At 38.9% G+C, this 27221-nt stretch overlaps 2 protein-coding genes across 2 annotated transcripts in view; one reads left to right on the top strand and one right to left on the bottom strand.

The window, feature by feature from the left end:
* The window catches only part of POP1 (POP1 homolog, ribonuclease P/MRP subunit), a 34927-nt gene extending 34015 nt beyond the window's left edge, over positions 1-912 (bottom strand). The window contains exon 1 of the mRNA XM_008527681.2: positions 790-912. The gene's annotated coding sequence lies outside the window, so the exon portion shown is untranslated. The remainder of the gene's footprint in view (positions 1-789) is intronic.
* Positions 659-25504, top strand: RIDA (reactive intermediate imine deaminase A homolog). The gene is made up of 6 exons (XM_070631812.1): positions 659-1156; positions 7776-7881; positions 15431-15485; positions 15963-16031; positions 17052-17107; positions 24451-25504. The coding sequence occupies exons 1-6, from the start codon at positions 684-686 to the stop codon at positions 24511-24513; spliced, it is 822 nt and encodes a 273-aa protein (XP_070487913.1). The 5' UTR covers positions 659-683; the 3' UTR covers positions 24514-25504.
* The last annotated feature ends 1717 nt before the right edge of the window (positions 25505-27221 follow it).

Raw genomic sequence — 27221 nt, 5'->3', positions numbered from 1 at the left:
CCAAAATCTTAGCAGAATGTAGGACAAAATGAAGGGGAATAAAGAGGATTTTCTCATATTACGTTTTAGAAGCAGGGTACAACAGGGATCTTACCTGTCTTTTTCAGTGTTGCATCTCCAGCACCTAGCAGCCTTGTACAAAGTAGGGGCTCAATATATACTTGTTAAAACGCACACGGGCACGTATAAATTGAAGGAGTGAAGCGGGCCTATTATGCATATTTACAGAATATGAAATATTTAGCCAAGTACGACCTCTCCTGACACGGCATGACTGAATATCTGCCAAGAGACCAGCTCTGGGGCCATCTGCTGGACCAAGATCAATATCTTCCTTTTTGAAATCAGATCCCACTCACTCTGCTGAGACCGAAGGAGAACGAGTAGAGACCTTGTAAAGCTGGAGGAGCACTCAAGAGAAGAGAACATGGGAGGAGCGGGAAGGTGGACAATGCCCAGATCTCAGTGTGGTCCCCTGAATGACCCGTCTTATTCCTTTAGGGTGGCAAAAGAGGGGTGCAAGCCCATTCCCACGACGACCTCCGCCAGGCCAGACAATGCGAGAAAATGACAAATGCAGAGGGCTCAAGCACAGGGCCGAAGGAGGTGCGAGGCCGGGAAGAGGGGTCCAGGCGTAAGCAGCAAGGGACGAAGAGGAGGTCAGCGGGTCTAAGGAAGAGAAGATGGAGCGAGGAGCCGGGCCAGAGAGCGGGTGCCGGGCTCGGGGCCGCCACACACACTCCCCTCAAACTCCAGGACCCTGGCGGACACCAGCCCCTCACTACCTACCTGCCAGACGCTCTGAGGGAGGAAACCAGGGCTCCTCGGGTCAGAATGACAAGGCTCTGCAACAGTCCCCTCCGAAGGGACGTGCGCGGCAAGCAACCTGGAGGGCGCATGCGCCTGACCGACGGCTGCCTCCACGTGGCCCGGAGTCTCGCAGAAACTACACCTCCCAGAATGCCGAGCGAAACCACCGGGAGACGCGTTATTGCAGGGAGTCTGTACTGAGCTGGTTAGCCGCGAGAGACGGGAGTCGGGGTAGTGTACGGAGTTGTTCTCTCATAAGGATCTCGAGAAAAGGATTAGCCATGTCGTCCTTGATTAGAAAGGTGATCAGCACCGCGAAAGCCCCAGGGGCCATTGGTCCCTACAGGTAACAAGGCATGTGGGAACACGGACCGACTCCGGGCGTGCAGGGTCGGGGGTTTGGGACTGACCACTCCGGGTCAGAGCTGTGGTGGGCCTCGGGGTCATCGGCCAACTTCATCGACGCGCCAGGAAACTGCGTCCGGGAAAGGGAGCGCGCACCCGGAGACCCACGGCTAGTTAGGAGCCCCACTGCTCCCCGGGGAACTTTAACCCGAGCTGGGGCTGCCTCGCTTGGTTATACGCTCCCTTCGGTTAGAAGCGGTCCATTTTTTGTTTGTGGACTTTTTTTTTTTTTGTAATAGCTTTATCCAGATATAATTCACATGCCCGTAAAATCCACCCCTTTAAAGTGTACAACTCAGTGATTTTTTTATTGTACTCGCAAAGTAGTACAGCCATCGCCACTATATAATCTCAGAAAATTGTCATCACCCCAAAAAGAAACCCTATACCCATTACCAGCCACTCTCCCTTCTGCTCTTCGCCCAGCCCCTGGTAGCCACTAGTTTACTTTCCGTCTCTATGGATTTGCCTGTTCTGGACATTTCCTTTAAATGGAATCCTACAGTATGTGGTCATTTATGACTGACTTTTTTCACTTAGCATAATATTTGGTCCAACCCACTCCTTATTTAAAGGAGTAATCCCATCCACAGATGTGGGTGTCCTGGGGAGGGCTGAGTTCTTTTCACAGAAATACTTAGCAAATCCCCGCACATCTCAGAGAGACACTGGTTTTTACAGTAATGCATAAATGCCTTGTGATGTTTATGAATTCATTGCCCATGCTTACTTCCCACTAGTAAAATCAAATACAAATCACAACAAAGATCATATTCTAAGATTGCCTGACATGCTGTAGCTAAATATGTGTATACTGGTCAGAAAGTGTACCCTGTGTACATTTATTTCCACTTGTCAGAAGCCCTGTTAAATAAAAAGGTTAATTCCCTTTTTTGGCTTGAGGAAGATTAGCCCTGAGCTAACATCTGTGCTGATCTTCCTCCACATTATGTGTGGGTTGCCGAGCAGCATGGCTGGCAAGTGGTATAGGTGGGCACCCTGGACCCAAACCCATGAACCAGGACCGCCAAAGCACACCTCCTCAAAACTTAACCAGCAGGCCACCGGGCCGGCCCCCCTAATTCTCTTTTTTTTTAAGTTTATTTTAAGATGTTGCCACTTTATTGGATCTTTTCATATGCACTCTTAGAGACTTTTTTTCTTAATATAATTTTTATTTTTAACTCTTCACTAAAGTATGCCCTGTAACCCTTTCTCCATTTTTCCTTTTTAAATGTATAGTTTATAGTGTCTGTTCACTGTTAAAATTAGAACTACAGCTAGAAACACTTCTACAGCTGACACACTTGGGCTATGACAGACATGCATTGAGTACCCTACTGTATGCTGCGTACTGCAGGGGATACAAAAATGTTTGAGAGCAGTCCAGTGTAAAAGACATTCACACATATGAGGGAAAGAAAAAGAAACATTTTAATTTAGTCCATGCTGTCTGGCAGGCACCATGAAAAGCACCTTCTTCTCTAAGTCCTATCCCTTTTACAAAAAGAAAACTGAAGCTCAAAGTGACCTTGTCCAAGGTCGGACAGTCTGTAAGTGACAGAGCTTTGTTTGAACAAGCCCTAGCTCCCCCTTCTATACAACACTGCCATGAGAAATAGCACTTATAAGTAACAGAACAGTAATTATTATAGTAGGGTTAAAAACTGCAGTGGGAGTGAGGGAGCATGGGGGAGGGGAAGTGGCAAAAGAGGAAAATGATGCTAACTTGGGGCAGAGGAAGAAAAAGATTTAGGAAGGCTCCTTGTGAGAGGTAGTGCTTGAGTTGGGTTTGAAAGTTGGGTTTGCCATTTATAGTACTGTTGTGAGGTTTGATGGGGTTTTTTCAGTGAGGAACATTGGGCCTGAGCTAACATCTGTTGCCAGTCTTCCTCTTTTTTGCTTGAGGAAGATCGTTGCTGAGCTAACACCTGTGCCAGTCTTCCTCTATTTTGTATTATGGGATGCTGCCACAGCATGGCTTGATGAGCTGGTGTGTAGGTCCACACCAGAATGTGGGCCACCAAACCCTGGGCCACAGAAGCAGAGCACACAATAGCACAAACTTAACCACTACGCCACCAGGTGGCCCCTGATTTTTAAATTACTTTGTTGAGGACTTCAACAGGAAGTCATGGAGTGAAGGGCATTCTAGGTGAAAGGAATGACAGGGCATAGAGGTGGAGGAACACATGGCATAAAGACTTTTTAGAGGCTGTTTTAGTAATCCACATACCACTTTTACTCTTCTTTTTCATTTGCCAAATCTTTGTACCACCTATCTTAACACTTTTCCTTGAGGTGGCTCACTTTTTTTTTTAACAGATTTAAAAAGGAAACTTTACAGCAGTGCTCTAAATAGAAAGCAACCCAATAGAAGGTAACAGTAAAAAAATAAATTAATTAAATAAAGTGTTATTAAATTCTACTAGATATGTAGTTGGCTCAGAACCCAAAACCTGCTCTCTTTTTGTTGAAAGTGATAGGTTTCTTTAACTTGTTTTCTAAAAATGTTATTTTTTCTCCTTCATGTAATCAGAGGATTGAAGTCATAATTGCTAACGTTTATTGATGCTTACTCAGCTTGGGCACTGTTCTGGGCTCTTTATGTGCACGGTTACTATTATAGTCCCCATTTTTCAGATGAAGAAAATAATGTACGCAAGGTTAAATAATTTGCTCAATCACACCACTAAGAGCTGGTGTGATGGAATTTGAACTTAAGCAGTGAGCTCCAAAGCTCAATCTTAATCATTTAGTTTACTGTCCCCTGCACAGAAGAATTGAAAAAGAATTGAGAAGAGAATCATTTCCTTACTGTGATTCAATGTCTGTGTATTATCTACGCTTTGTGAAACACCAGTTGAGTGGAACTTTGAATTTTTGTTTTGCCTTTTGCTAAAAATTAACTTTTAGCAAGGTCTGGATTGGAATGGTTCCCAATGCTAGACTGAAGAGCGTAAACTTCGTTTGGTGTGCAGTGAGGGGCTATCAAATGCTTTTGAAGAGGAAGTGACATGATCAGATCTCTTTTAAGGAGAGAATTCTGATAGTAATTTGGAGAAGACATTAAGAATAGTTAAAGGAGTCTTACAGTAAAAGTAAAAATCAGTAATCTTTCCTCCTTCTGTCCTGATCCCTCTCCTTCAACCGCCCAGTGGTTTGCTTCAGAACGAAAGCTACCCTTAACAAAAACCAAAACCAAGTGACGGTAGAGCCTGGAGCATACACCTTCTTGAGTGTGTACTTTGTCCAAGAAAGAAAGCATGGCAGTGATATCCCTACCTGACTCGGAGGTGGGGGTCAGCTATCTTTATAAAGCTGCAAGCAAAAAAGGAGGGAATCATTATACAAATTTACCAGCATGACTTGAGAAAAGCCATCAACCAGCTTCTTTATGTGGAGACTTTCTAGGACATTGTGCCTCTTGTGCTTTTTTGCATCCAAAAATGGCCACTAGAAATGGTGCTAATTTTCAGTATTTTATGTTTAAGAAAAAACTGCACTCCAGCTAACTAGTTATATCCTGATAAAGTTAATTGGACATGTTTTAAGAACCATTTGGAAACAAGAATTTTTGTGCGTGGAGTTTGTAGTGAGTATACTTTTTGAAAATGCTGAGTCTTCTCCAGGAAGAATTCAAATGTGTCGAACCTTCAGTCCCTGGCATTGGGATGGATGGGGTGTGGTTACTAAGTAACTAATCAGCTCAGCACATTTCAGAAATACTCAGGGACAGAACCTTGAGAGATTTCAACATCACATTACTATTGCATTGCTTTCTGATTTGCTAACACACCGTCCAAATAGTCATAAAATTTTATAAATGAAATAAATAAAATGAAATGATAGTCCATTTGGCATAGATTATGATATGAGAATACTAGGATGCTTTTGAAAGTATTATTACACTTTGACCTGGAAGTAGGAAATACACTTTAAAATTTCCTGGAGCCTAATGACTTGTCAATGGATATCAGGATTCTTATACTCAGGGTCAACTATCCAATTATTTTTATGAACAATCTCTTTACTGATCTATGAGGTAACTCACATAGCTCATACAGTGTCAAAGGTCCAGGGCTTACTTTTTAATTTTCTGAGAATAAATGAGTTCCTTTTTACTATTGTAAAGTTTTTGATCAGTGATAATGCATATGGGCTTAAACTATGATTCAAATCTGGGGAGAGTTAAAGGTACTTTGCCAAGGGCCTAGGGTAGCCTGATTTTACACAGGACAGTTAATAGAAACAACGTTAGCTGATAATATTCAACCTAAGAAAAGCTTCCACAGTAACAAACTCAATAGATCTGTTTGTGGGCCAGGGTGAAAGCCAGATAGTTGAGAAGAATTCCTAGACTTTCTAAATCTTGTTGCCAAGTTTAAATCTACCTTCTTCGGCTCTCCAAAGCCCATACTAGGAGCCACACTATAAACCTTTGCGGTTCAGAAGAAAGAAAGGCTTAGTTACTTGCCCAGGGAAGCCGATGTATTTGTGCGTGATGGTTTTCGGTGTAGTTTGTTTACAATAGCAAAATATTGGAATCTATGGTCACTAAAGTACGCCCATACAGTGAAATACTATGCAGCTGTTAAAAGAATAAGGCAGCATTCTACAAATAGTTATGGAAAGATCATGATATACTGTTGAGTGAAAAAAAGCAAAGTATTGAAGAGTGTTTAATATACTGTATGTTGTGTAAACGGGGGGAGAAAATTTATGTTTGTTTTTCTTCACATATTTCTTCATATATATAAAGTTTCCAAAGAAACTTGGGAAGAATATATAAAGAAGAGCAATGATTCTCTGTAGGGCAGGGATCTGAGCAGATGGAGGATAAGGATAGAAGGGAGACTTTTCATTGTGAAGCTTTGTATATTTTCTGGATTTTTGAACTATATGAATGTTCTCTTATTCAAAAAATGATGAAGAAAGATGATAAATTTTATATTTAAAATTATAAACTGAAAAGATATGGTCAAGAAAATCGGGAAACTTCATAAAGTAAAAGATAGGAAAGTTTGGAGCATGTTGGAAACAAAATAGAGAGAACTAGAAGATCAGAAATGAAAATATCCTGTTTCTAAATGAGCATAGAAATGGTAAAACAAATTTTACTTCTAAATTTAAAGTGATATTAAGGTTTCTTTATCAATATTTTTTAAATGGGATACTTAATGCCACGGAATCGTATACCTAAAAATGGTTAAAATAGTAAATTTTATGTTATATATATTTTACTGCAATGAAAAAGAAAGAGACTTTCTTTATCCAAAAACTAATAAATTTCCTTTTAAGTTGATTTGTTTGACTCTTTTTAGGGCTCACTGTAGCTTACTTTTTTTCCTTTTGTCCTTATCCTTATTTTATGATTTTATCTTAGCCTGATTTTATCCTTATTCTGAAATTTAGCATCCTCATTACAGAAAAATTCAGTTTGGCAAGTAAACACTCTGCAGAAATGAAGTGTATCCTCACAGATAGATCCTTAATTTACCCTTCAACAAGCAGTGGTTAATCTTGTCTGAGAATAATTACTTATTTTCTTAGAGTGCTCTTGGCATTGCATTTTTTTTGTTTTACAGCTTTTTTGAGGTATAAGGTACATATAAAATCCACCCATTTTAAGTGTAGCGTTCCATGAGTTTTCAGTAAATGTGTATAGAGTCATGCATCTACTACCACAGCCAAATTTTAGAACAATTCCATCACCCCCCAAAATGTCCCTCATACCCATTTGTGGTCTATCCCCACCCCTACCCCTGGCCTCAGGGAGCTACTAATCTACTTTCTGCTGCTATTATTTTGTGTTTCCAAGAATTTCATCTAAGTGGAATCAATTAATATGTAGTTTTTAGTTGGGTCTATTAGTGGGTGGTTTTATTCGTTGTTTTTTTGTTTTTCTTTTTTGCTATTATGAATAATGCTGTTATGAACATTCATGTATAGTCTTTGAACGTATGTTTTCATTTCTTTTGATTAGTTGCCTGAGAAAGAAATTGCTGGGTTGTATGTTTAAATTTTTAAGAAACTGCCAACCTGTTTTCCAGAGTGGCTGTATGATTTTGCATTTCCATCAATGATGTATGAGGGTTCCAGTTGCTCCACATCCTCACCAGTACTTGTCAGTGATGTCTTATTGTGTATAGTGGTATCTTATTGTGGTTTTGGTTTGCATCTCTCTAATGACTAATAGTGTGGAGCATCTTTCATGTACTCCTTAGCTCTTCATTTTTGAAGTATTTGTTCAAATCATTTGTCAATTTATTATTGAATTGTCTTCATATTATTGAGTTATAAGTTCTTTATATATTCTAGATACAAGTCCTTTGTTAGATATATATTTTGCAAATATTTTCTCCCAATCTGTGACTTGCATTTTTATTTTCTTAAAGATGTCTTTCAATAAGCAAAAGTTTTTAATTTTAATGAAGTCTAATTATCAATTTTTTTATTTTACATTTTGTGCTTTGTGTCCTAGCAAAGAAATATTTTAGCATTGAATTTTATGTTTATATTTATATTTTTTATATACACTGGATTTCTATTCATTGCAGTCAAGCCGTGTTAGTGGACAAGACTGTTTACATTTCAGGACAGATAGGCATGGACCCTTCAAGTGGACAGCTTGTGCCAGGAGGGGTGGCAGAAGAAGCTAAACAAGTAAGTCATTTTCCACATTTGATGTTCTCTTGTCTACTATTTTCAACATTGAGGAGTATTAAGAATTCACTTTGCTGTTTTATTTTATACAGATTACCAGATAAATGCTTTTTTAAGTGACTTACTGATTGATTTAAGACAGTGTTATGTCTTAAAAGTTGGAAATCTAATGAATCATTTGACAACCAAACAAAAAGATTCCACCTTTCCAAGGTGACTTTAAACTTGAATTATTGGATACTAACTGAACTTATTGTGGTAATCATTTTCACAGTATATACATACATCAAATCATTATGTTATACACCTAAAAGCAATACAATGTTATATGTCGATTATATCTCAATAAAACTGGAGGGGGGAAATTCTAAATTATTGAAATCAGATTACATCTTGCAACTTTCACATGGATTGGGAAATTTTCTTATCAGGGCAACTGACCTGCAGAAAGAAAAATTAAAAACACACTACCATAGAAGTAAACGTCAACATTTTTTGGCAAGAGAGAAATATCAAATAGTACCATGTATGTTCATTTAAATAAGAATGGGGAATACAATTCTAACCCAATAAATAGAATTAAATTATAATGTAATGCATTCACTGAGTCATTTGTAAAAAAAGAAAAAGATAGAAAACAACCTTAGTGTCCATCCATGGGGAACTAGTTACCTAAATCATGCTAGATCCATACAACTAAATTAATATGGAAAGATCTCCAAGATAAATTGTTACGTGATAAAATAAAACCAAGATGCAGAACAGCATGCATAATTGCTACCATCTGTGTATGTGTGTGTGTCTCAGGATATATACATTTATGCTGGTACAAGCATTGACTGTCTCTGGAAGGATATACAAGAAACTAGAAACAGTGCTTACCTCTGATGTAGGAAACTGAGGAGAAGGGGAGTAAGGGTTGGGAGACATCGTTTCACTGTTCATGCTTTTTTACACCTTTTGAATTTGTTTGCCATAATCATGTATTACCTGTTTAGAAAGTTATTTATTTTTTTTATTAATGTTATGATAGATTACAACCTTGTGAGATTTCAGTTGTACATTATTGTTAGTCATGTTGTGGGTACACCACTTCCCCCTTTGTGCCCTCCCCCTACCCCCCCTTTTCCCTGGTAACCACCGATCAGATCTCCTTGTCAATATATTAACTTCCACCTATGAGTGGAGTCATATATATGAGTTCGTCTTTCTCTGACTGGCTTATTTCACTTAATATAATACCCTCGAGGTCCATCCACGTTGCTGCGAATGGGCCAATTTTGTCTTTTTCTTATGGCTGAGTAGTATTCCATTGTGTATATATACCATATCTTCTTTATCCAATCATCAGTTTCTGGGCATGTAGGTTGGTTCCACGTCTTGGCTATTGTAAATAATGCTGCGATGAACATAGGGGTGCAAGGGACTCTTGGGATTTCTGATTTCAGGTTCTTAGGATAGATACCCAGTAATGGGATGGCTGGGTCATAGGATATTTCTATTTTTAACTTTTTGAGAAATCACCATACTGTTTTCCATAGTGGCTGTACCAGTTTGCATTCCCACCAACAGTGTATGAGGGTACCTTTTTCTCCACAACCTCTCCAACATTTGTCGCTCTTGGTTTTGGATGTTTTTGCCAATCTAACGGGTGTAAGGTGATATCTTACTGTAGTTTTGATTTGCATTTCCCTAATGATTAGCGATGATGAACATCTTTTCATGTGTCTATTGGCCATATTTATATCTTCTTTTGAGAAATGTCTGTTCATGTCCTCTGCCCATTTTTTTATCGGGTTGTTTGTTTTTTTGTCATTAAGCCGTGTGAGTTCTTTGTATATTATGGAGATTAACCCTTTGTCGGATAAGTGGCTTGTAAATATTTTTTCCCAATTAGTGAGCTGTTTTTTTGTTTCAATCCTGTTTTCCCTTGCCTTGAAGAAGCTCTTTAGTCTGATGAAGTCCCATTTGTTTATTCTTTCTATTGTTTCCCTCAACTGAGGAGTTATAGTGTCCGAAAAGATTCTTTTGAAACTGATGTCAAAGAGCGTACTGCCTATATTGTCTTCTAGAAGACTTATTGTTTCAGGCCTAATCTTTAGGTCTTTGATCCATTTTGAGTTTATTTTGGTGTGTGGTGAAAAAGAATGGTCAATTTTCATCTTTTGCATGTGGCTGTCCAGTTTTCCCAGCACCATTTGTTGAAGAGACTTTCTTTTCTCCATTGTAGGCCCTCTGCTCCTTTGTCGAAGATTAGCTGTCCATAGATGTGTGGTTTTATCTCTGGGCTTTCAATTCTGTTCCATTGATCTGTGGACCTGTTTTTGTACCAGTACCATGCTGTTTTGATCACTGTAGCTTTGTAGTATGTTTTGAAATCGGGGATTGTGATTCCGCCAGCTTTGTTCTTTTTTCTCAGGATTGCTTTAGCAATTCATGGTCTTTTGTTGCCCCATATGAATTTTAGGATTCTTTGTTCAATTTCTGTGAAGAATGTTCTTGGGATTCTGATTGGGATAGCATTGAATCTGTAGATTGCTTTAGGTAGTATGGACATTTTAACTATGTTTATTCTTCCAATCCATGTGCATGGAATGTCTTTCCATCTCTTTATGTCGTCGTCAATTTCTTTCAAGAAAGTCTTGTAGTTTTCATTGTATAGCTCCTTCACTTCCTTGGTTAAGTTTATCCCAAGGTATTTTATTCTTTTCGTTGCGATTGTGAATGGGGTTGAGTTCTTGAATTCTTTTTCTGTTAGTTCATTGTTAGTGTATAGAAATGCTACTGATTTATGTATGTTGATTTTATACCCTGCTACTTTGCTGTAGTTGTTGATTATTTCTAATAGTTTTTCTATGGATTCTTTGGGGTTTTCTATATATAAGATCATGTCGTGTGCAAACAGCGAGAGTTTTACTTCTTCATTACCTATTTGGATTCCTTTTATTTCTTTTTCCTGCCGAATTGCTCTGGCCAACACCTCCAGTACTATGTTGAATAGGAGTGGTGAAAGTGGGCACCCTTGTCTTGTTCCTGTCCTCAGAGGGATGGCTTTCAGTTTTTGTCCATTGAGTATGATGTTGGCTGTGGGTCTGTCATATGTGGCCTTTATTATGTTGAGGTACTTTCCTTCTATACCCATTTTATTGAGGGTTTTTATCATAAATGGGTGTTGGATCTTGTCGAATGCTTTCTCTGCATCTATTGAGATGATCATGTGGTTTTTGTTTTTCATTTTGTTGATGTAGTGTATCACGTTGATTGACTTGCGGATGTTGAACCATCCCTGTGTCCCTGGTATAAATCCCACTTGATCATGGTGTATAATCTTTTTGATGTATTGCTGTATTCGGTTTGCCAGAATTTTGTTGAGGATTTTTGCATCTATGTTCATCAGTGATATCGGCCTGTAGTTCTCCTTCTTTGTGTTGTCCTTGTCAGGTTTGGGGATCAGAGTGATGTTGGCTTCATAGAATGTGTTAGGGAGTTCTCCATCTTTCTCAATTTTCTGGAACAGTTTGAGGAGAATAGGTATTAAGTCTTCTTTGAATGTTTGGTAGAATTCTCCAGAGAAGCCGTCTGGTGCTGGACTCTTATTTTTGGGGAGGTTTTTGATTACCGTTTCTATTTCCTTACTTGTGATTGGCCTATTCAGATTCTCCATTTCTTCCTGATTCAGTTTGAGGAGGTTGTAGGAGTCTAGGAATTTGTCCATTTCTTCCAGGTTGTTCAGTTTGTTGGCATATAGTTTTTCATAGTATTCTCTTATGATCCCTTGTATTTCATTGGTATCTGTTGTGATTTCTCCTCTCTCGTTCCTAATTTTATTTATTTGAGATTTCTGTCTTCTTTTCTTGGCGAGTCTGGCTAAAGGTTTGTCGATTTTGTTAATTTTTTCGAAGAACCAACTCTTTGTTTCATTGATCCTTTCTATTGTCTTTTTTGTTTCAATATCGTTTATTTCTGCTCTTATTTTTATTATTTCCCTCCTTCTACTGACTCTGGGCTTTGTTTGTTCTTCTTTTTCTAGTTCTGTTAGGTGTCGTTTGAGGTTGCTTATGTGAGCTTTTTCTTGTTTAGTGAGGTGAGCCTGTATTGCGATGAATTTCCCTCTTAGGACTGCTTTTGCTGCATCCCAAATGATTTGGTATGTCGTGTTCTCATTTTCATTTGTTTCCAGATAATATTTGATTTCTTCTTTAATTTCTTCAATGATCCATTGTTTGTTCAGAAGCGTGCTGTTTAGACTCCACATTTTTGCACCTTTCTCTGATTTTTTCTTGTAGTTGATTTCTAGTTTCATAGCATTATGGTCAGAAAAGATGCTTGATATTATTTCAACTCTCTTGTATTTATTGATGTTTGCTTTGTTTCCCAAAATATGGTCAATCCTTGAGAATGTTCCATGTGCACTTGAGAAGAATGTGTAACCTGCTGTTTTTGGATGAAGTGTTCTATATATATCTATTAAGTCCATCTGGTCTAATTTTTCATTTAATTCTATTATTTCCTTGTTGATTTTCTGTCTGGATGTTCTGTCCATTGGTGTTAATGGTGTGTTGAGGTCCCCTACTATTATTGTGTTGTTGTTGATGTCTTCTTTTAGTTCTATTAAGAGTTGCTGTACAAATTTTGGTGCTCCTGTGTTGGGTGTGTATATATTTATAAGTGTTATGTCTTCTTTGTGGAGAGTCCCTTTTATCATTATATACTGTCCCTCTTTGTCTTTCTTTATCTGTTTTGCTTTGAAGTCTACCTTGTCTGATATTAGTATAGCGACACCTGCTTTCTTTTGTTCATTATTAGCTTGGAGTATTGTTCTCCATCCCTTCACTCTGAGTTTGTGTTTGTCTTTGGGGCTGAGGTGTGTTTCCTGGAGGCAGCATATTGTTGGGTCTTGTTCTTTGATCCATCCTGCCACTCTGTGTCTTTTGATTGGGGAGTTCAATCCATTTACATTTAGAGTGATTATTGAGATGTGGGGGCCTACCACTACCATATTATGTTTTGTTTTCCGGTTTTCTTCAATTTCCTTTGTTTCTCGTCCCATGGTTTAATCTGTTCTGATGAAGAGCTGCTACTCTCTGTTGTTGTCCTTCTACTTATCTCCTCTGCTCTTGGTTTTGTAGCCCCTTTCCTTTTTTTGATTTTTCAGGAATGAGGGTTTTCCTGAGGATTTCCTGAAGAGGAGGTTTTGTGGCAATGAACTCCCTTAATTTTTGTTTATCTGGGAAAGTTTTTATTTCTCCATTGTATTTGAAGGATATTTTCGCTGGGTAGAGAATTCTTGGCTGTAGGTTTTTGTCCTTCAGATTTTTGAATATATCATTCCACTCTCTTCTAGCCTGTAAGGTTTCTGCTGAGAAATCTGCTGATAGCCTGATGGGGGTTCCTTTGTAGGTTAGTTTCTTTTGCCTGGCTGTCCTTAGTATTTTCTCCTTGTCGTTGACTTTTGCTAGCTTCACTACTATATGCCGTGGGGTTGGTCTTCTTGCATTGATAAAGTTTGGAGATCTATTGGCTTCTGTCACCTGAAGATCCATCTCTCTCACCAGATTTGGGAAGTTCTCAGCCATTATTTCTTTGAATAGGCTTTCTGCCCTTTTCTCCTTCTCTTCTCCCTCTGGTATACCTATAATCCTTACGTTGCATCTCCTAATTGTGTCTGATAATTCTCGGAGAGTTTCTTCATTTCTTTTTAGTCTTACTTCTCTCTCCTCCTCTGCCTGCAGCATTTCTATATTCCCATCTTCCAAATTGCTAATTCTTTCCTCCATATTATCGGCCCTACTGTTCAGTGCATCTAGATTTTTCTTAATCTCCTCTATTGTGTTCTTCATTTCCAGTATTTCTGTTTGGTTCTTCTTTATCGTATCAAACTCTTTTGTGACATAGCTCCTGAACTCGTTGAGTTGTCTATCTGAATTCTCTCTTAACTCATTGAGTATTTTAATGATGGCTGTTTTGAAGTCATCGTCATTTAGGTTATATATTTCATTTTCTTTGGGATTGTTTTCTGTGTATTTGTTATTTTCCTTCTGTTCTGGAGATTTAATGTATTTTTTCATATTGCTTGATGTTGTAGATTTGTGCCTCCGCATAGAGATAGAGTTTAGTTGCTCCTTCCACTTGTTTCTGCTGGTGTGCTGGGGCAGCAGCTGTTTAAACTGCACCAACCAGGAACCCTATCCGCAGTTGCTAACTGGGCCTGGGCCCCTCCTTGTAGTCACAGTGGTCCTTTGGATTCCCTCTTCTGCCGTGGGGGCCGTCACGGGGGGGCTTCAGGCTGCTGGTGCCTACTGTTGCAGCCCACCTAGACATGCTCCCTCCTTGGGGTCTGCAACAGTCTTATGGGCTTTTCCAGCGGCCAGGGGTAGGATCACTTATATTTGCCGCTCCGTCACTCTCGGCACCCACAAAATCTCACTTGTCCAGTATGGGTCGCAGCAGAGCTATTGGCACCTTCTGCAGTCTGTGGTTAGCTCACCCAGCTATGCTACTTTTGTCCCGGGGTCTTCCAGCCTTGTGGCTGCCAGATGGGTGCTCTCTACTAGTGCTGTGCAGAGGCTTTCGCTGAGGCTGCTGTGAGCCTGTAGGGTTTCCCCCTAGGCTATGGAGCTGGGTCGCTGGAACTCCACCCAGCCCCAGTCCTGTTCCCCAGGAACTCGGGGAGCCCTTTGCCCTGTCTGGGGGATAGCCGAAGATCCTGATTTCAGTGGTAGCTGGTCAGCTGCTGCCCTGCCTGATATACTCCTCTCCGGGACCCTCCCGGTGTTGTGGATGCTGGGCATAGCCCCTCCGCTAATGGCAGACAGAAAGTTTTGTCTGCTGCCCTGGCGGAACTCTGGAGCTTCCCCTCCGGGCCGCGGAGCCGGCCTCTGGAGCTCCACCCAGCCTCAGTCCTCTCTGAGATCTCTGACAATCCCTTGTCCCACAGGGCAGGCAACGGCTAGAAAGTTATTTTCTAAAAAACAAAAGTATCTTCAAATATTATAGTGTGACAAGTAAAGTGGAGAGGAAAACTGAAGTGAAAAAATAATAGGTTATGGACAGCGTGAAAAAATGATGTTTGTTTGAAAGCCAGAGTGCCAAACATAAACATGATTTACTCATATTGTTTTTTGAGAAAAAAGTAAGAGAACTCTTTAAAATCAAATATTGCTTTAACAGAAAACATGTTTTAATGCTTACTTGCTCATACTTATCTTCAAAGTGTTATAGAGTTAGGAACCGTAGAAATTCTTTCTGTTTCAGCTTAGTCAACATTGAGAACTTCACACATTCTAGCACTGAGGAAGAAACTTCAGTCCAACCCTTTTTACTCACAAAAGGAGACAACTGCTCACTGTGTTTCAGAAAGATTCGTCTGTTAAAGGAAAGCCAAGAGGCAATTCACTTGTATGGAGGTGGCCTAGAAAAAGTAGAAAAGGGAGAATTTTTCTGGAGCATAAGCTATTTAAGGAGGTATTAGTAAAAGATGATTAATTGAATTGAGTGAAAGCTTTAATATAACCTCAGTGACTTAGGCCTTTCTTGCCTTGGTTCACAGGCTCTTACAAACATGGGTGAAATTCTGAAAGCTGCAGGCTGTGACTTCACCAATGGTGAGCAACTTGATATTACTTCACATTTCTGTTTGATATTTCTTTGATCTTTTTGAAGAACGCATGGCATCCAATAATGTGTTATGCAATATCTTTATTGTTATTTTTTTAAAGAAAGTTTAGCCCTGAGCTAACATCCACCACCAATCCTCCTTTTTGTTGAGGAAGATTGGGCCTGAGCTAACATCTGTGCCCATCTCCCTCTATTTTGTATGTGGGACGCCTGCCACAGCATGGCTTGATAAGCAGTGCATAGGTCCCTGCCCAGGATCCAAACTGGTGAACCCCAGGCCGCCAAAGCAGAGTGCATGAACTTAACTGCTACACCACCAGACTGGCCCCTACTGCTTTTTAAACTTATTTTAATTTCAGTCCCATTTTAATCAAGACAGTCACAGAACCATATACCGTTTTTCAAGGGAATGTTTTTGTTCAGACCAAGTAGCTGAACCTAATGACAATGTATGTATCTTCTAGTGGTAAAAACAACTGTTCTGCTGGCTGACATAAATGACTTCAATACTGTCAATGAAATCTACAAACAGTGTAAGTAATTTGACTTTATTACTGTTTTCCATTTTAAAGAGAAGCGAATCTGTTAACTTTAATGAGTGTCCATTATGAAATAAGACTGAGAGGAGATCCTAAAGAAATTGTCGTAGATCCTGCCCTAAAAGAATGAACAGTCTGATTGTAAACATACGCCCCCATAAGAAAGATCCAAGACATTTCTATTGTGATCCCTAGAATAATATCCTACAACCCAGCAAATCCATTTTCCTAAAGCTTTTGTTACACCCTTGTCAAGTTTTCTAAGACGTCCTAATAATTTTTTAACTCATAGATTGTATTGATTATTGCTATGATGCAGTCTAGCCACCATCTCTATTCTGGCTCTCTCAGAGCCATCATTAGCTGGTTAGTTACTTAACATTTCTATGTCTTGGTTTCCTCATATGCAAAATGGGGTAAAACCCCATAGGGTTGTTGGAATATTTAAATGAGTTAATATAACATGTAAACACATTAGAACATATGCTGGTGTGTTGTAAGTACTGAGTAAATATAATCTATCATTATTAACATTGTTGTTCTAGTGGAGAAAATGGGTGTCCCTACCACCTGGTGAAATGAGACAGGTATAACATGGGCAAAACATCATTACTTATTCTCTGCTAAGGAATTGGCTAGAGAAAACCAAAGTTAGCAGAGAAGCTTCCTGCCAAAATTTCTGGAGATGGGCAGCTGTTCCCTATTTAGGTAGCTGTCTTTTAGGATCACTTCAAAAACAAAACCCCGTTCACATCAAACAATATCAAAGTGTCAGAATATGTGTGTATTTTCATTTTTTTCCAGAAAGCTAAGGCATTTCAAAAAGTATTAAATGTCGTAGGAATCATATGGCAAAGTATTTTATCAAACAAATGTGAACGTAAACTTCTTTTTTCAATGTTGCTTATATCTAAGAACTGACTCATCTATGAAGCACTCACCAGATCCTTGATTATGCAGTGTTGAGTAACAATACAATGTCTGAAAACTAAAACAAAATTCTTTTCAATTTAGATTTCAAGAGTGGTTTTCCTGCCAGAGCTGCTTACCAGGTTGTTGCTTTGCCCAAAGTAAGTACACTTTAAAATGGCTAATGTACACACTTTTAAACTTCTACATTGTTTTCTGAACATAACAAGCTAAGCTCTGTGGATGGAAGTTTTTAAAAAGAAAAAATGAAATACTCCCTGCTTTTCAGGAACTTAAAGTCTAAAAAGAACCACCCAATATTAGATGCATGGGGAAAAAATTAAGAGACTTAAGAAATTTTTAAAAATTTGTCTTAAAAAATTAAGAAAATTAGGAGTGATGTCAGCATTGTGGTGGAGTGAGCTCTTCCCTTAGTCTCTTTCCCCTAAGATACAACAAAAAGGACATTCATAAACCAACAGAGGACATTCACACAACACGATAGATGTCTATGAGATCCACAAAGGCCTGTTTCTGAAGATGGGGCTGCTGGACCTCCCCAGGAGGCAGTAGAAGGTGATAAGGGGCTTGCCTTTCTCTCTAGTGTGGCAGCAACCTAGGGGCGGGAGCTGGCGGCAGCTGGCTTGCAACCCTGAGAGGAGAAGAGAGAGAAAGCAGCCCTCTGTGGGAATGCTTGTACACTAGGAGTTACCTCCCAGTCTGTGGGAACACCCCACACTGAGGCAGCTAAGCAATCGCAGGGGCAGCTACACCAAGCCAGGCGGACAATGAGTATAGCCAGAGTGCAGGGGATCATGCACACGAAAGAAATCACCCCTCCTCCCCGCTTGGTGCACCAGCTTGGCCCAACAGCCTGAGTGCCTGCACATGCGATTGTAAAGCAGCAGCAGCAAGCAGGCAAATGCAGATGGATCCTGTCAGCACAGCTTCCAAAGAACAGGCATAGCTGCCAGAGTTCTGGCAGGCTCAGAACACACAGCTTCTGCTCTATCTCAGTGGCAGCAGGTGAAATCTGAGGCCAGATACTACCACTATGCAAAGGCACAAATCCACCCCATCAAATAATATGAAGAGGTATATTAATACTCCAGACCAGAAGGAAAGTGGCAAGCACCCAGAAATCAATCCTGAAGGCATGGAAATTTACAATCTAAATGACAGAGAATTAAAAATAGCTATCATAAAAAAACTCAACGAGTTGTAAGAATACTCAGACACTTCAATGAAATCAAGAATAAAATTAATGAACAGAGGGAATTCTTCACAAAAGAGATTGAAACTATAAAGAAAAACCAGTCAGGAATGTTGGAGATGAAAAACACAATGAATGAGATGAAGAAAAATCTCAAGTCCTTAAATAACAGAGCTGATGTTATGGAGGACAGAAGTAGTAATTTAGAGGACAGAAATACAGAAATGCTTCAGATGGAGGAGAGACAACTAAGGCTAAAAAGAAGTGAAGAAATATCCAACTCAACTAGGAAATGCAACATAATGATTATAGGTATTCCAGAGGGAGGAGATAGGGAGAAAGGAGCAGAGAGCTTGTTCAAAGAAATAATAGCTGAGAACTTCCCAAACCTGGGGAAGGAGCTGGAATTACAGGTAAAAGAAGCTAATAGAACTTATAAATACATCAGTGTAAAAGGACCTTCTCCAAGGCATGTATTAGTAAAACTGGCAAAAGTCACTGACAAAGAAAAATATTAAGGGCAGCAAGGCAGAAGAAAATAACCTACAAAAGAACCCCATCAGGGTTTCAGCGGATTTCTCAGCAGAAATCTTACAAACTAGGAGAGAGTGGAATGATATATTCAAAATTTTGAAAGATATAAACTTTCAGCCAAGAATACTCTATCCACTGAAAACCTCCTTCAGATATGATGGAGAAATAAAATCTTTCCCAGAGAAACAAAAGCTAGGACAGTGCATTGCCACAAAACACCCCCTACAAGAAATGATCAAGAAGGCCCTCATACGTTTACAAACCCTTGAGCAAAGAGATAAATAGGTAGACAAAATCAGAAAACTGCAGCTCTCTATCAGAACAGGTTAGCAAACACTTAATTTTAACATTGAAGATGAAGGAAAACATCAAAAATAAATGTAATCACTTCATTTTAACTTCATACTCACAACACAAAATGGAATAAGTTGTGACAACAATACCTTAGCTGGGGAAGAGGAAAAGGGTGGAACCTGCTTAGACTAAGGAAATAAGAGGCTATCAGAAAGTGGACTGTCTCATCTAAGAGATTTTTTATACAAACCTCATGGTAACCACTAGACAAATAATCAGAACAGAGACATAAGTAATAAATAAAGAGAAAACCATCATAGAGAACCACCACACTGAATTGGCAGTCCAAAGTATACAGGAGAAGAAACAAGGGAAATATAGAACAACCAGAAAACAAGTGATAAAGTGGCAGCATTAAGCCCTCATATATCAATAATCACTCTAAATGTAAATGGATTGAATTCCCCAGTGAAAAGACACAGAGTGGCTGGATGGATTAAAAAACAATACTCAACAATATGCTGCCTCCAGGAAGCACATCTCAGGTCTAAAGACAAACACAGGCTCAGATTGAAGAGATGGAAGATGATATTCCAGGCTAATGGCAAATGAAAAGAAGTGTCACCAGACTTATATCAGACAAAGTAGACTTCAGGATAAAAAGGCAATGAGTGACAAAGATGGGCAGTATATAATGATACAAGAGACACTCCGCTAAGAGGACATAACACTTATAAATATGTATGCACCTAACACGGAAGCAACAAACTATATAAAGCAACTATTAACAGACCTAAAAGGAGATATTAACAGCAACACAATAATAGTAGGGGACCTTAACACCCCAGTTACACCAATGGATAGATCATCCAGATAGAAAGTCAACAAGGAAATAGTGGAATTAAACAAAAAACTAGACCAGGTGGGCTTAATAGATATATAGAGAGAACGTTCCATCCAAAAACAGCAGAATACACATTCTTCTCAAGTGCGCATGGAACATTCTCAAAGATAGACCATATGTTGGGAAACGAGGCAAGCCTCAATAAATTTAAGAAGATTGAAATCATATCAAGCATCTTTTTCAACCAATGCTATGAAACTAGAAATCAACTACAAGAAAAAAGCTGGGAAAGTCATAAATATACGGAGACTCAACAACATGCTACAGTGTTCATCATGGATCATTCAAGAAATTAAAGGAGAAATCAAAAAATGTCTGGAGACAAATGAAAATGAAAATACACCATACCAGCACATATGGGATGTGGCAAAAACGATCCTAAGAGGGAAATTCATAGCAATACAGGCCCACCTTAACAAACAAGAAAAATCTCAAATAAGCAATCTTAAACTAACCCTAACAGACCTAGAAAAAGAAGAACAAACAAAGCCAAAGTCAACAGAAGGAGAGAAATAATAAAAATTAAAGCAGAAATAAATGAATTTGAAATAAAAAAACAATAGAAAGGATCAATGAAACTAAGAGCTGGTTCTTTGAGAAGATAAACAAAATTGACCAGCTCTTAGCCAGACTCACTAAGAAAAAAAGAGAGAAGGCTCAAATAAAATTAAAAATGAAAGAGGAGAAATTACAATGGATACCACAGAACCACAAAGGATGATAAGAGAATACTATGAAAAACTATATGCCAACAAATCGGACAATCTAGAAGAAATAGATCAATTCTTAGACTCATACAACCTCACAAAATGGAATTAAAAAGAAATAGAGAATCTGAATAGACAAATCAGAAGTAAACAGATTGAAACACTAATCAAAAACCTCCCCAAAAATAAAAGTCCAGGACCAGATGGCTTCTCAGGAGAATTCTACCAAACATTCAGAGATTTATTACTTATCCTTCTTAAACTATTCCAAAAAATTGAAGGAAGCAGAACACTTCTTAACTCATTCTACGAGGCCAACATCACCCTGTTCCCAAAGCCAGACAAGGACAACACACAGAATGAAAACTACAGGTCAAGATTGTTGATGAACATAGATGCAAAAATCCTCAACAAAATATTGGCAAACTGGATACAGCAAAGGATTGTCTCCCATGATCAAGTGGGATTTATACCAGGGATGCAGGGATGGTTTAACACCTGCAAAACAATCAATGTGATATACCATATCAACAAAATGAAAAATAAAAATCACATGATCATCTCGATAGATGCAGAGAAAGCACTTGACAAGCTCCAACACCCATTTATGATGAAAACTCTCAATAAAATGGATATAGAAGGAAAGTACCTCAACATAATAAAGGCCATATATGATAAATCTACAGCCAACATCACACTTACTGGTGAAAAACTGAAAGCTATTCCTCTGAGAACAGGAACAAGACAAGGGGTACCCATTCTCACCACTCTTATTTAACATAGTACTGAGGTTTGGGCCAGAGCAATTAGGCAAGAAAAAGAAATGAAAGGTATCCAAATTGGAAAGGAAGAAGTGAAACTCTCACTGTTTGCAGATGACGGGATTCTGAATATATAGAAAGTCCTAAAGAATCCATTGAAAAACTATTGGAAATAATCAACAACTAGAGCAAAGTTGCAGTGTACAAAATCAACTTAAAAAATCAGTTGCATTTCTATACTCTAATAACAAATTAATTGAAAGAGAACTCAAGCAGATAATCCCATTTACAAATTGCAACAAAAAGAATAAAATATCTAGGAGTAAATTTAACCAAGGAGGTTAAAGACCTATACAATGTAAACTATAAGACGTTATGGAAAGACATCGATGATGACATAAAGAAATAGACAGATATTCCATGCACGTGGATTGGAAGAATAAACATATTTAAAATGTCCATACTACCTAAAGTAATCTACAGATTGAGTGCAATCCCAATCAGAATCCCAGTGACATTCTTCAAAGAATCCTAAAATTCGTATGGGGCAACAAAAGACACAAATAGCTAAAGCAATCCTGAGAAAAAAGAACAAAGCTGGAATTATCACAATCCCTGACTTCAAAATATACTACAAAGCTATAGTAATCAAAACAGCATTGTACTGGCACAAAAACAGACACACAGAGCCATGGAACAGAATTGAAAGCCCAGAAATAAAACCACACATCTACAGACAGCTAAACTTCAATGAAAGAGCTAAGAACATACAATGGAGAAAGGAAAGTCTCTTCAATAAATGGCGTTGGGAAAACTGGACAGCCACATGCAAAAGAATGAAAGTAGACCATTATCTTTCGCCATACACAAAAATTAAAATGGATTAAAGACTTGAAGGTAAGATGTGAAACCATAGAACTCCTAGAAGAAAATATACGCAGTACACTCTTTGATGTTGTCTTAGAAGGATCTTTTTGAATACCATGTCTACTCGGACAAGGCAAACAAAAGGAAAAGTAAACAAATGGGACTTCATCAGACTAAAGAGCTTCTGCAAGGCAAAGGAACAAAATGAAAAGACAACCTACCAAGTGGGAGAAAACATTTGCAAATCATATATCCAACAAGGGGTTAACCTCCAAAATACATAAAAGAACTCACACAACTCAGCAACAAAAAAGCAACCTGATAAAAAATGGGCAAGAGGATATGAACAGACATTTTTCCAAAGAAGATATACAGATGGCCAATAGGCACATAAAAAGGTGTTCAGCATCACAAATCATCAGGAAAATGCAAATCAAAACTACACTAAGATATACCCTTACACTTGTTAGAATGGCTATAATCACCAAGACAAAAAGTAACAAATGGGGAGGTTGTGGAGAAAAGGGAAGCCTCATACACTGCTGGTGGGAATGCAAACTGGTGCAGCCACTACAGAAAACAATATGGAGAGTTCTCAAAAAATTAAAAATAGGAATACCATATGATCCAGCCATCCCACTACTGGGTATTTATCCAGAGAACTTGAAATCAACAATTCAAAGAGACTTATGCACCCCTATGTTCATTGCAGCATTATTCACAATAGCTATGACATGGCAGCAACCCAAGTGGCCAAGTGATGAAAGGATAAAGACGATAATAAAGAAGATACACACACACACAATGGAATACTCCTCAGCCATAAAAAAAGGCAAAATCCTCCCATTTGCAACAACGTGGTTGAACCTGGAGGGTATTATGCTAAGCAAAATAAGCCAGACGCAGAAAGACAAACATCATATGATTTCACTCATATGTGGAAGATAAACAAACACATGGACAAAGAGAACAGATTAGTGGTTACCAGAGGGAAAGGGGGTAGGGGGTGGGTATAAGAGGGTACAGGGGCACATACATGTGGTGATGGACAAATAATAATGTACAACTGAAATTTCACAATGTTATAAACTATTATGACCTTGATAAAATATAAATTTTTTTAAAAAGGACTCCCTCCAACAAAATTAAGAAAATTAAAAATTAAGGCCACACATGAACACAACAGAATCAGAGTACTTAAATTGTGAGAAAAAGCAAAATAGCAGCTATATTGTTGTAATGTTACTTAGGGACTATAAACAAGTCAGTTTTGTGAGTTCTGCAGAAAAAATTTCACTTGGCTCTTGTATAATAAAAAGTCTAGACCTTCCATTAGAAAAATAGTCTCAACACCAGTGGCTCACATATTTCTTACCATTTTTACTTTGGTTTTCTATTATAACTAGAAGCTCTTCCTGTGCCCTTAGAATCATGATATTCCTACCTATAAACAAGCAACTCTTACTGACTTTCACTTGTAATTCTCCACTAAAAAAGGATTTATCTTCTTTGAGTGGTATTTTTATTGCTTTAATTGGTCGTTACTTGGAATTGTCAGTATCATCAAACTTACTAAGATATTAGGTATAGCAGAAAGAGCTCAGAACTTGGAATCACAAGACATAGGTTTGAACCACAGCCATTTAGCTTTGTTTCCTGGGACAGGTTAATTAACCTTTCTGTCTAAGCTTCAGTGTATCGTTCTGTGAATTGAGGAGAGAACACTTGTCTAACAGAGCTGCTGTGAGAATCACATAAGCTAATGTAGACAAATGTGTTCAGCAGGGTAACCTGGCCAGCATAGGTTCTTAGTGAATATGTCATCCTCCTTTGCTTCTTTGAAAAGTTTAATATTAAAAATGCTGTATTGGGGGCTGGCCTGGTGGCACAGTGGGTAAGTTCGTATGTTGTACTTCAGTGGCCCAGGGTTCACCAGTTTGGATCCTGGGTGCGGACCTACACACCACTTGTCAAGCCATGCTGTGGCAGGCATCCCTGCCACATATAAAGTAGAGGAAGATGTGCATGGATGTTAGCTTAGGGCCAGTCTTCCTCAGCAAAAACAAAATAGGAGGAGGATTGGCAGCAGATGTTAGCTCAGAGCTAATCTTCCTCAAAAAATAAAATGCTGTATTGCTGTTAGTTACATATGTTTTTAGGGGATGTTACTGGAGTCCTCTCAATTTGTACAAAATGATCTAAACATTGCTTGTTTTCTTTGCAGGGAGGCCGTGTTGAGATTGAAGCAGTAGCTGTCCAAGGACCTCTCTCAACAGCATCACTCTGAGTGGGCCCAGCATTATTTAGTCTAGAACGTTAATAACGTTTTTTAATTAACATCTTAATTTTTACAAGTGATGTTGTACAGTGTGAGATTGACGAAAACATCTGAAAGTATTATGGAAATGTCATATAATAATGGGAATTGAACATGAATTGAAGATTGTTGATGGATCCAGCTACTGATGTTATAAATAACATTTATGCACACTTGTATTACTGGATGTGGGAAAAAGACATGCATTACCTAGTAACTCACATAAATAAAAGTGAAGGGAAATAACATGTAGGAAAGATGAGTTACTACTCCTGAGAAATAATAAAGAGCTCACTTAATTCAGTTAAATCTTATTACTTTAATGATGTGAAATATTTAGGTCTCATGTCAGATAAATGATTCTGCTTTTACTTGAGTAAAATTGAAGTATTCAAGTTTGAATGGTAGAGGTAAAGGAGAGGAAAGTGGACCAAAATTCTATATGGATGATATGTTTCTAATGGAAGTAAAATAGATGTGCAGATTTTCCTTGATGTGATTCTGTTCACTTAATTTTTAACAGTTTCATTTATATATTACCTAATTAAAGGGGGGACTGGATCATGAAGTTAAAACTCCAACTATTTTTTTCTAAAAACTTACTTCTGACTTCATACTTTTTACTCTGTTGGAATTAGGCTATGGATAACCTTTTTGTATTCATTCTTTAAAGTCTTTTAACATTTTTAGACAACAACTACATGAATAACTCCTTGTTGTAGAAGAAATTCCAACACAGTGTTATATAGATTAAAAAGTAAAAGGGTTGGGTAGAGGGGAAGGGGGTTAGGAGAGGGCGAAAGGGGTAAAGGGGCGCATATATATGGTGATGAATAAAAACTAGACCGTTGGGAGTGAGCAAGATGCAGTCTATACAGAAACGGATATATAATAATAGACACCTGGAATTACGCAATGTTATAAACCAATATGAGTTCAATAAAATAATTTTTTAAAAGTATGCCCTTTAGTCATTCTTTATTCCACTTACCTCCACAAAGGGAACCACAGCTAAGAGCTTTGAGTGTAACCAGTGGACAGTTTTCTATTCATTACAGACTGGTTTAGCTAGTTTTGGTTTGGCTTATTTACATAAATGGGACTTTATACGTTATTCTACAGATTGTATACATTATTGTATACATAATATGTACATTATTCTACAGATTGCTTTTTTCTGTCTTGAAGAGCTTCCATATAAATACATCTAGATCTATCTCATTTTTAAAACTGCTGCAGAGTGTTCTTTCGTGTGGACATACATTAGATGATTTAACCATTCCTCCAAGCACTTTGTTGTTTTTAAAATTATCCTATTACAGCAGTGCTGCCATAACATTCTTACACATACACATATTCTTACATATACATATTTGTTTCAGGTTATTTTTAAAATGTCATGCTAATTTGAAAAGCTCAGTCAACTGAAAAATAATGTTAGAAGCAGTTAGGAACAGCAGTTTTGAGATCTCATCAAGATGGTGGTATAGGCAGACTCTGAACTCATCTCCTCCCATGAACACAACCAGGTTACAACTATTCTTGGAAAAATTACCCTGGGGAGAAAACTGGAAGCTGGGTAAAAAGAACCCCAACAACAAATGACAGTCCTGACTGAGGTGGAAGAGGCAGAAATTCCCTCTGGAGAGAAAGAAAGCCACTTTCGCGAGTGGCAGAGCTTCACAGACAGCTGGGAGGGAGGCACCCTGAGGTAGGCAGCCCTCCCTGGAGAAGTGGAGACCTTAGAAACATCGTTCAGATTCAGCACGACTGAAACAAGTGTCCTACTGTCTGGCTTTGCTGGCTATTAACTGCAATGGGGGAATATCCCCAGAAAAGCTATCAGATGAAAGCCAAAAAAACCTGGCTCTTAAAGGGCCCGCACACAAATTCACCCATCTCAGAGCAACCTAAAATCACCAAAAAGAAAGGTGCGCAGTCCTTTAGTGAAAAGAGATTCATCTGGTGGGCTCTGGGTGCATCTCGGTGAGAGGTAAGAGCTCTCCAGAGACTGAGACATTGGTGGCAGCCACTGTTGTGACCTAGTACAGGCGTGCTGATACAGACAGTGGAAGATGCCATTGAAATTCTTCCCCTGGCCTGTTAGCCGACAGGTCTGCCACACCCACTAGAGTGCAGATTTAATCCAGTTCAGGCAGCCTGCACTAGGGACTGGCCCCATGCAACAGCAAGCCCTCGGGCTACTTGTCAGCCTGCATAGACTGGCTGCCTTGATCCTCTACAGGCAGGTGAGTGTGTCCACCTCTATGGGGCAGGGCCTGTATGAGGACCTGGTGAACTGTAGGGGGCATTGGTGGAGAGGTCGGGACCTCTGCAGTGGGGTGACTGGGTACACTCCAGGGGGTCAGGAAGTGTGCACAGACCAGGGCTGTGTTGACAGTGTGTGTGGACCTGTGGTGGGTGGGGCTTAGTGGCAGAAAACCTGTGCTTCACAAACAGCCACAAAGAAGATCAGCTCCACCTTCCAAAGCTTGAAACAATTGGGTACTCCCATCCCTGGGGCCAGCCCCACTCAGCTGCAATACTAAGAGAGCTGACAACAGCCTTGCAGGCCTGAGGCCTAAAGCAACTGTAAGCCCCTGAGCCTAGCAACCATCTACACTGGGTACCTACACAATTAACAGGAAAACTGCAACAGGAGTATGCTATTAGACCTT

This window comes from Equus przewalskii, chromosome 8 (assembly GCF_037783145.1).
Source record: "Equus przewalskii isolate Varuska chromosome 8, EquPr2, whole genome shotgun sequence".
In the NCBI taxonomy this organism is placed as follows: Eukaryota; Metazoa; Chordata; class Mammalia; order Perissodactyla; family Equidae; genus Equus; species Equus przewalskii.
This window is presented reverse-complemented; position numbering and strand designations above follow the sequence as displayed.

Excerpts from the sequence above, each read along its gene's own strand:
- RIDA (XM_070631812.1), top strand. The coding sequence starts at position 684 with ATGGAGCGAGGAGCCGGGCCAGAGAGCGGGTGCCGGGCTCGGGGCCGC. Across the intron at positions 1,157-7,775 it reads GGGGCCATTGGTCCCTACAG|TCAAGCCGTGTTAGTGGACA; the intron begins GTAACAAGGCAT and ends TATTCATTGCAG. Across the intron at positions 17,108-24,450 it reads AGGTTGTTGCTTTGCCCAAA|GGAGGCCGTGTTGAGATTGA; the intron begins GTAAGTACACTT and ends TTTTCTTTGCAG.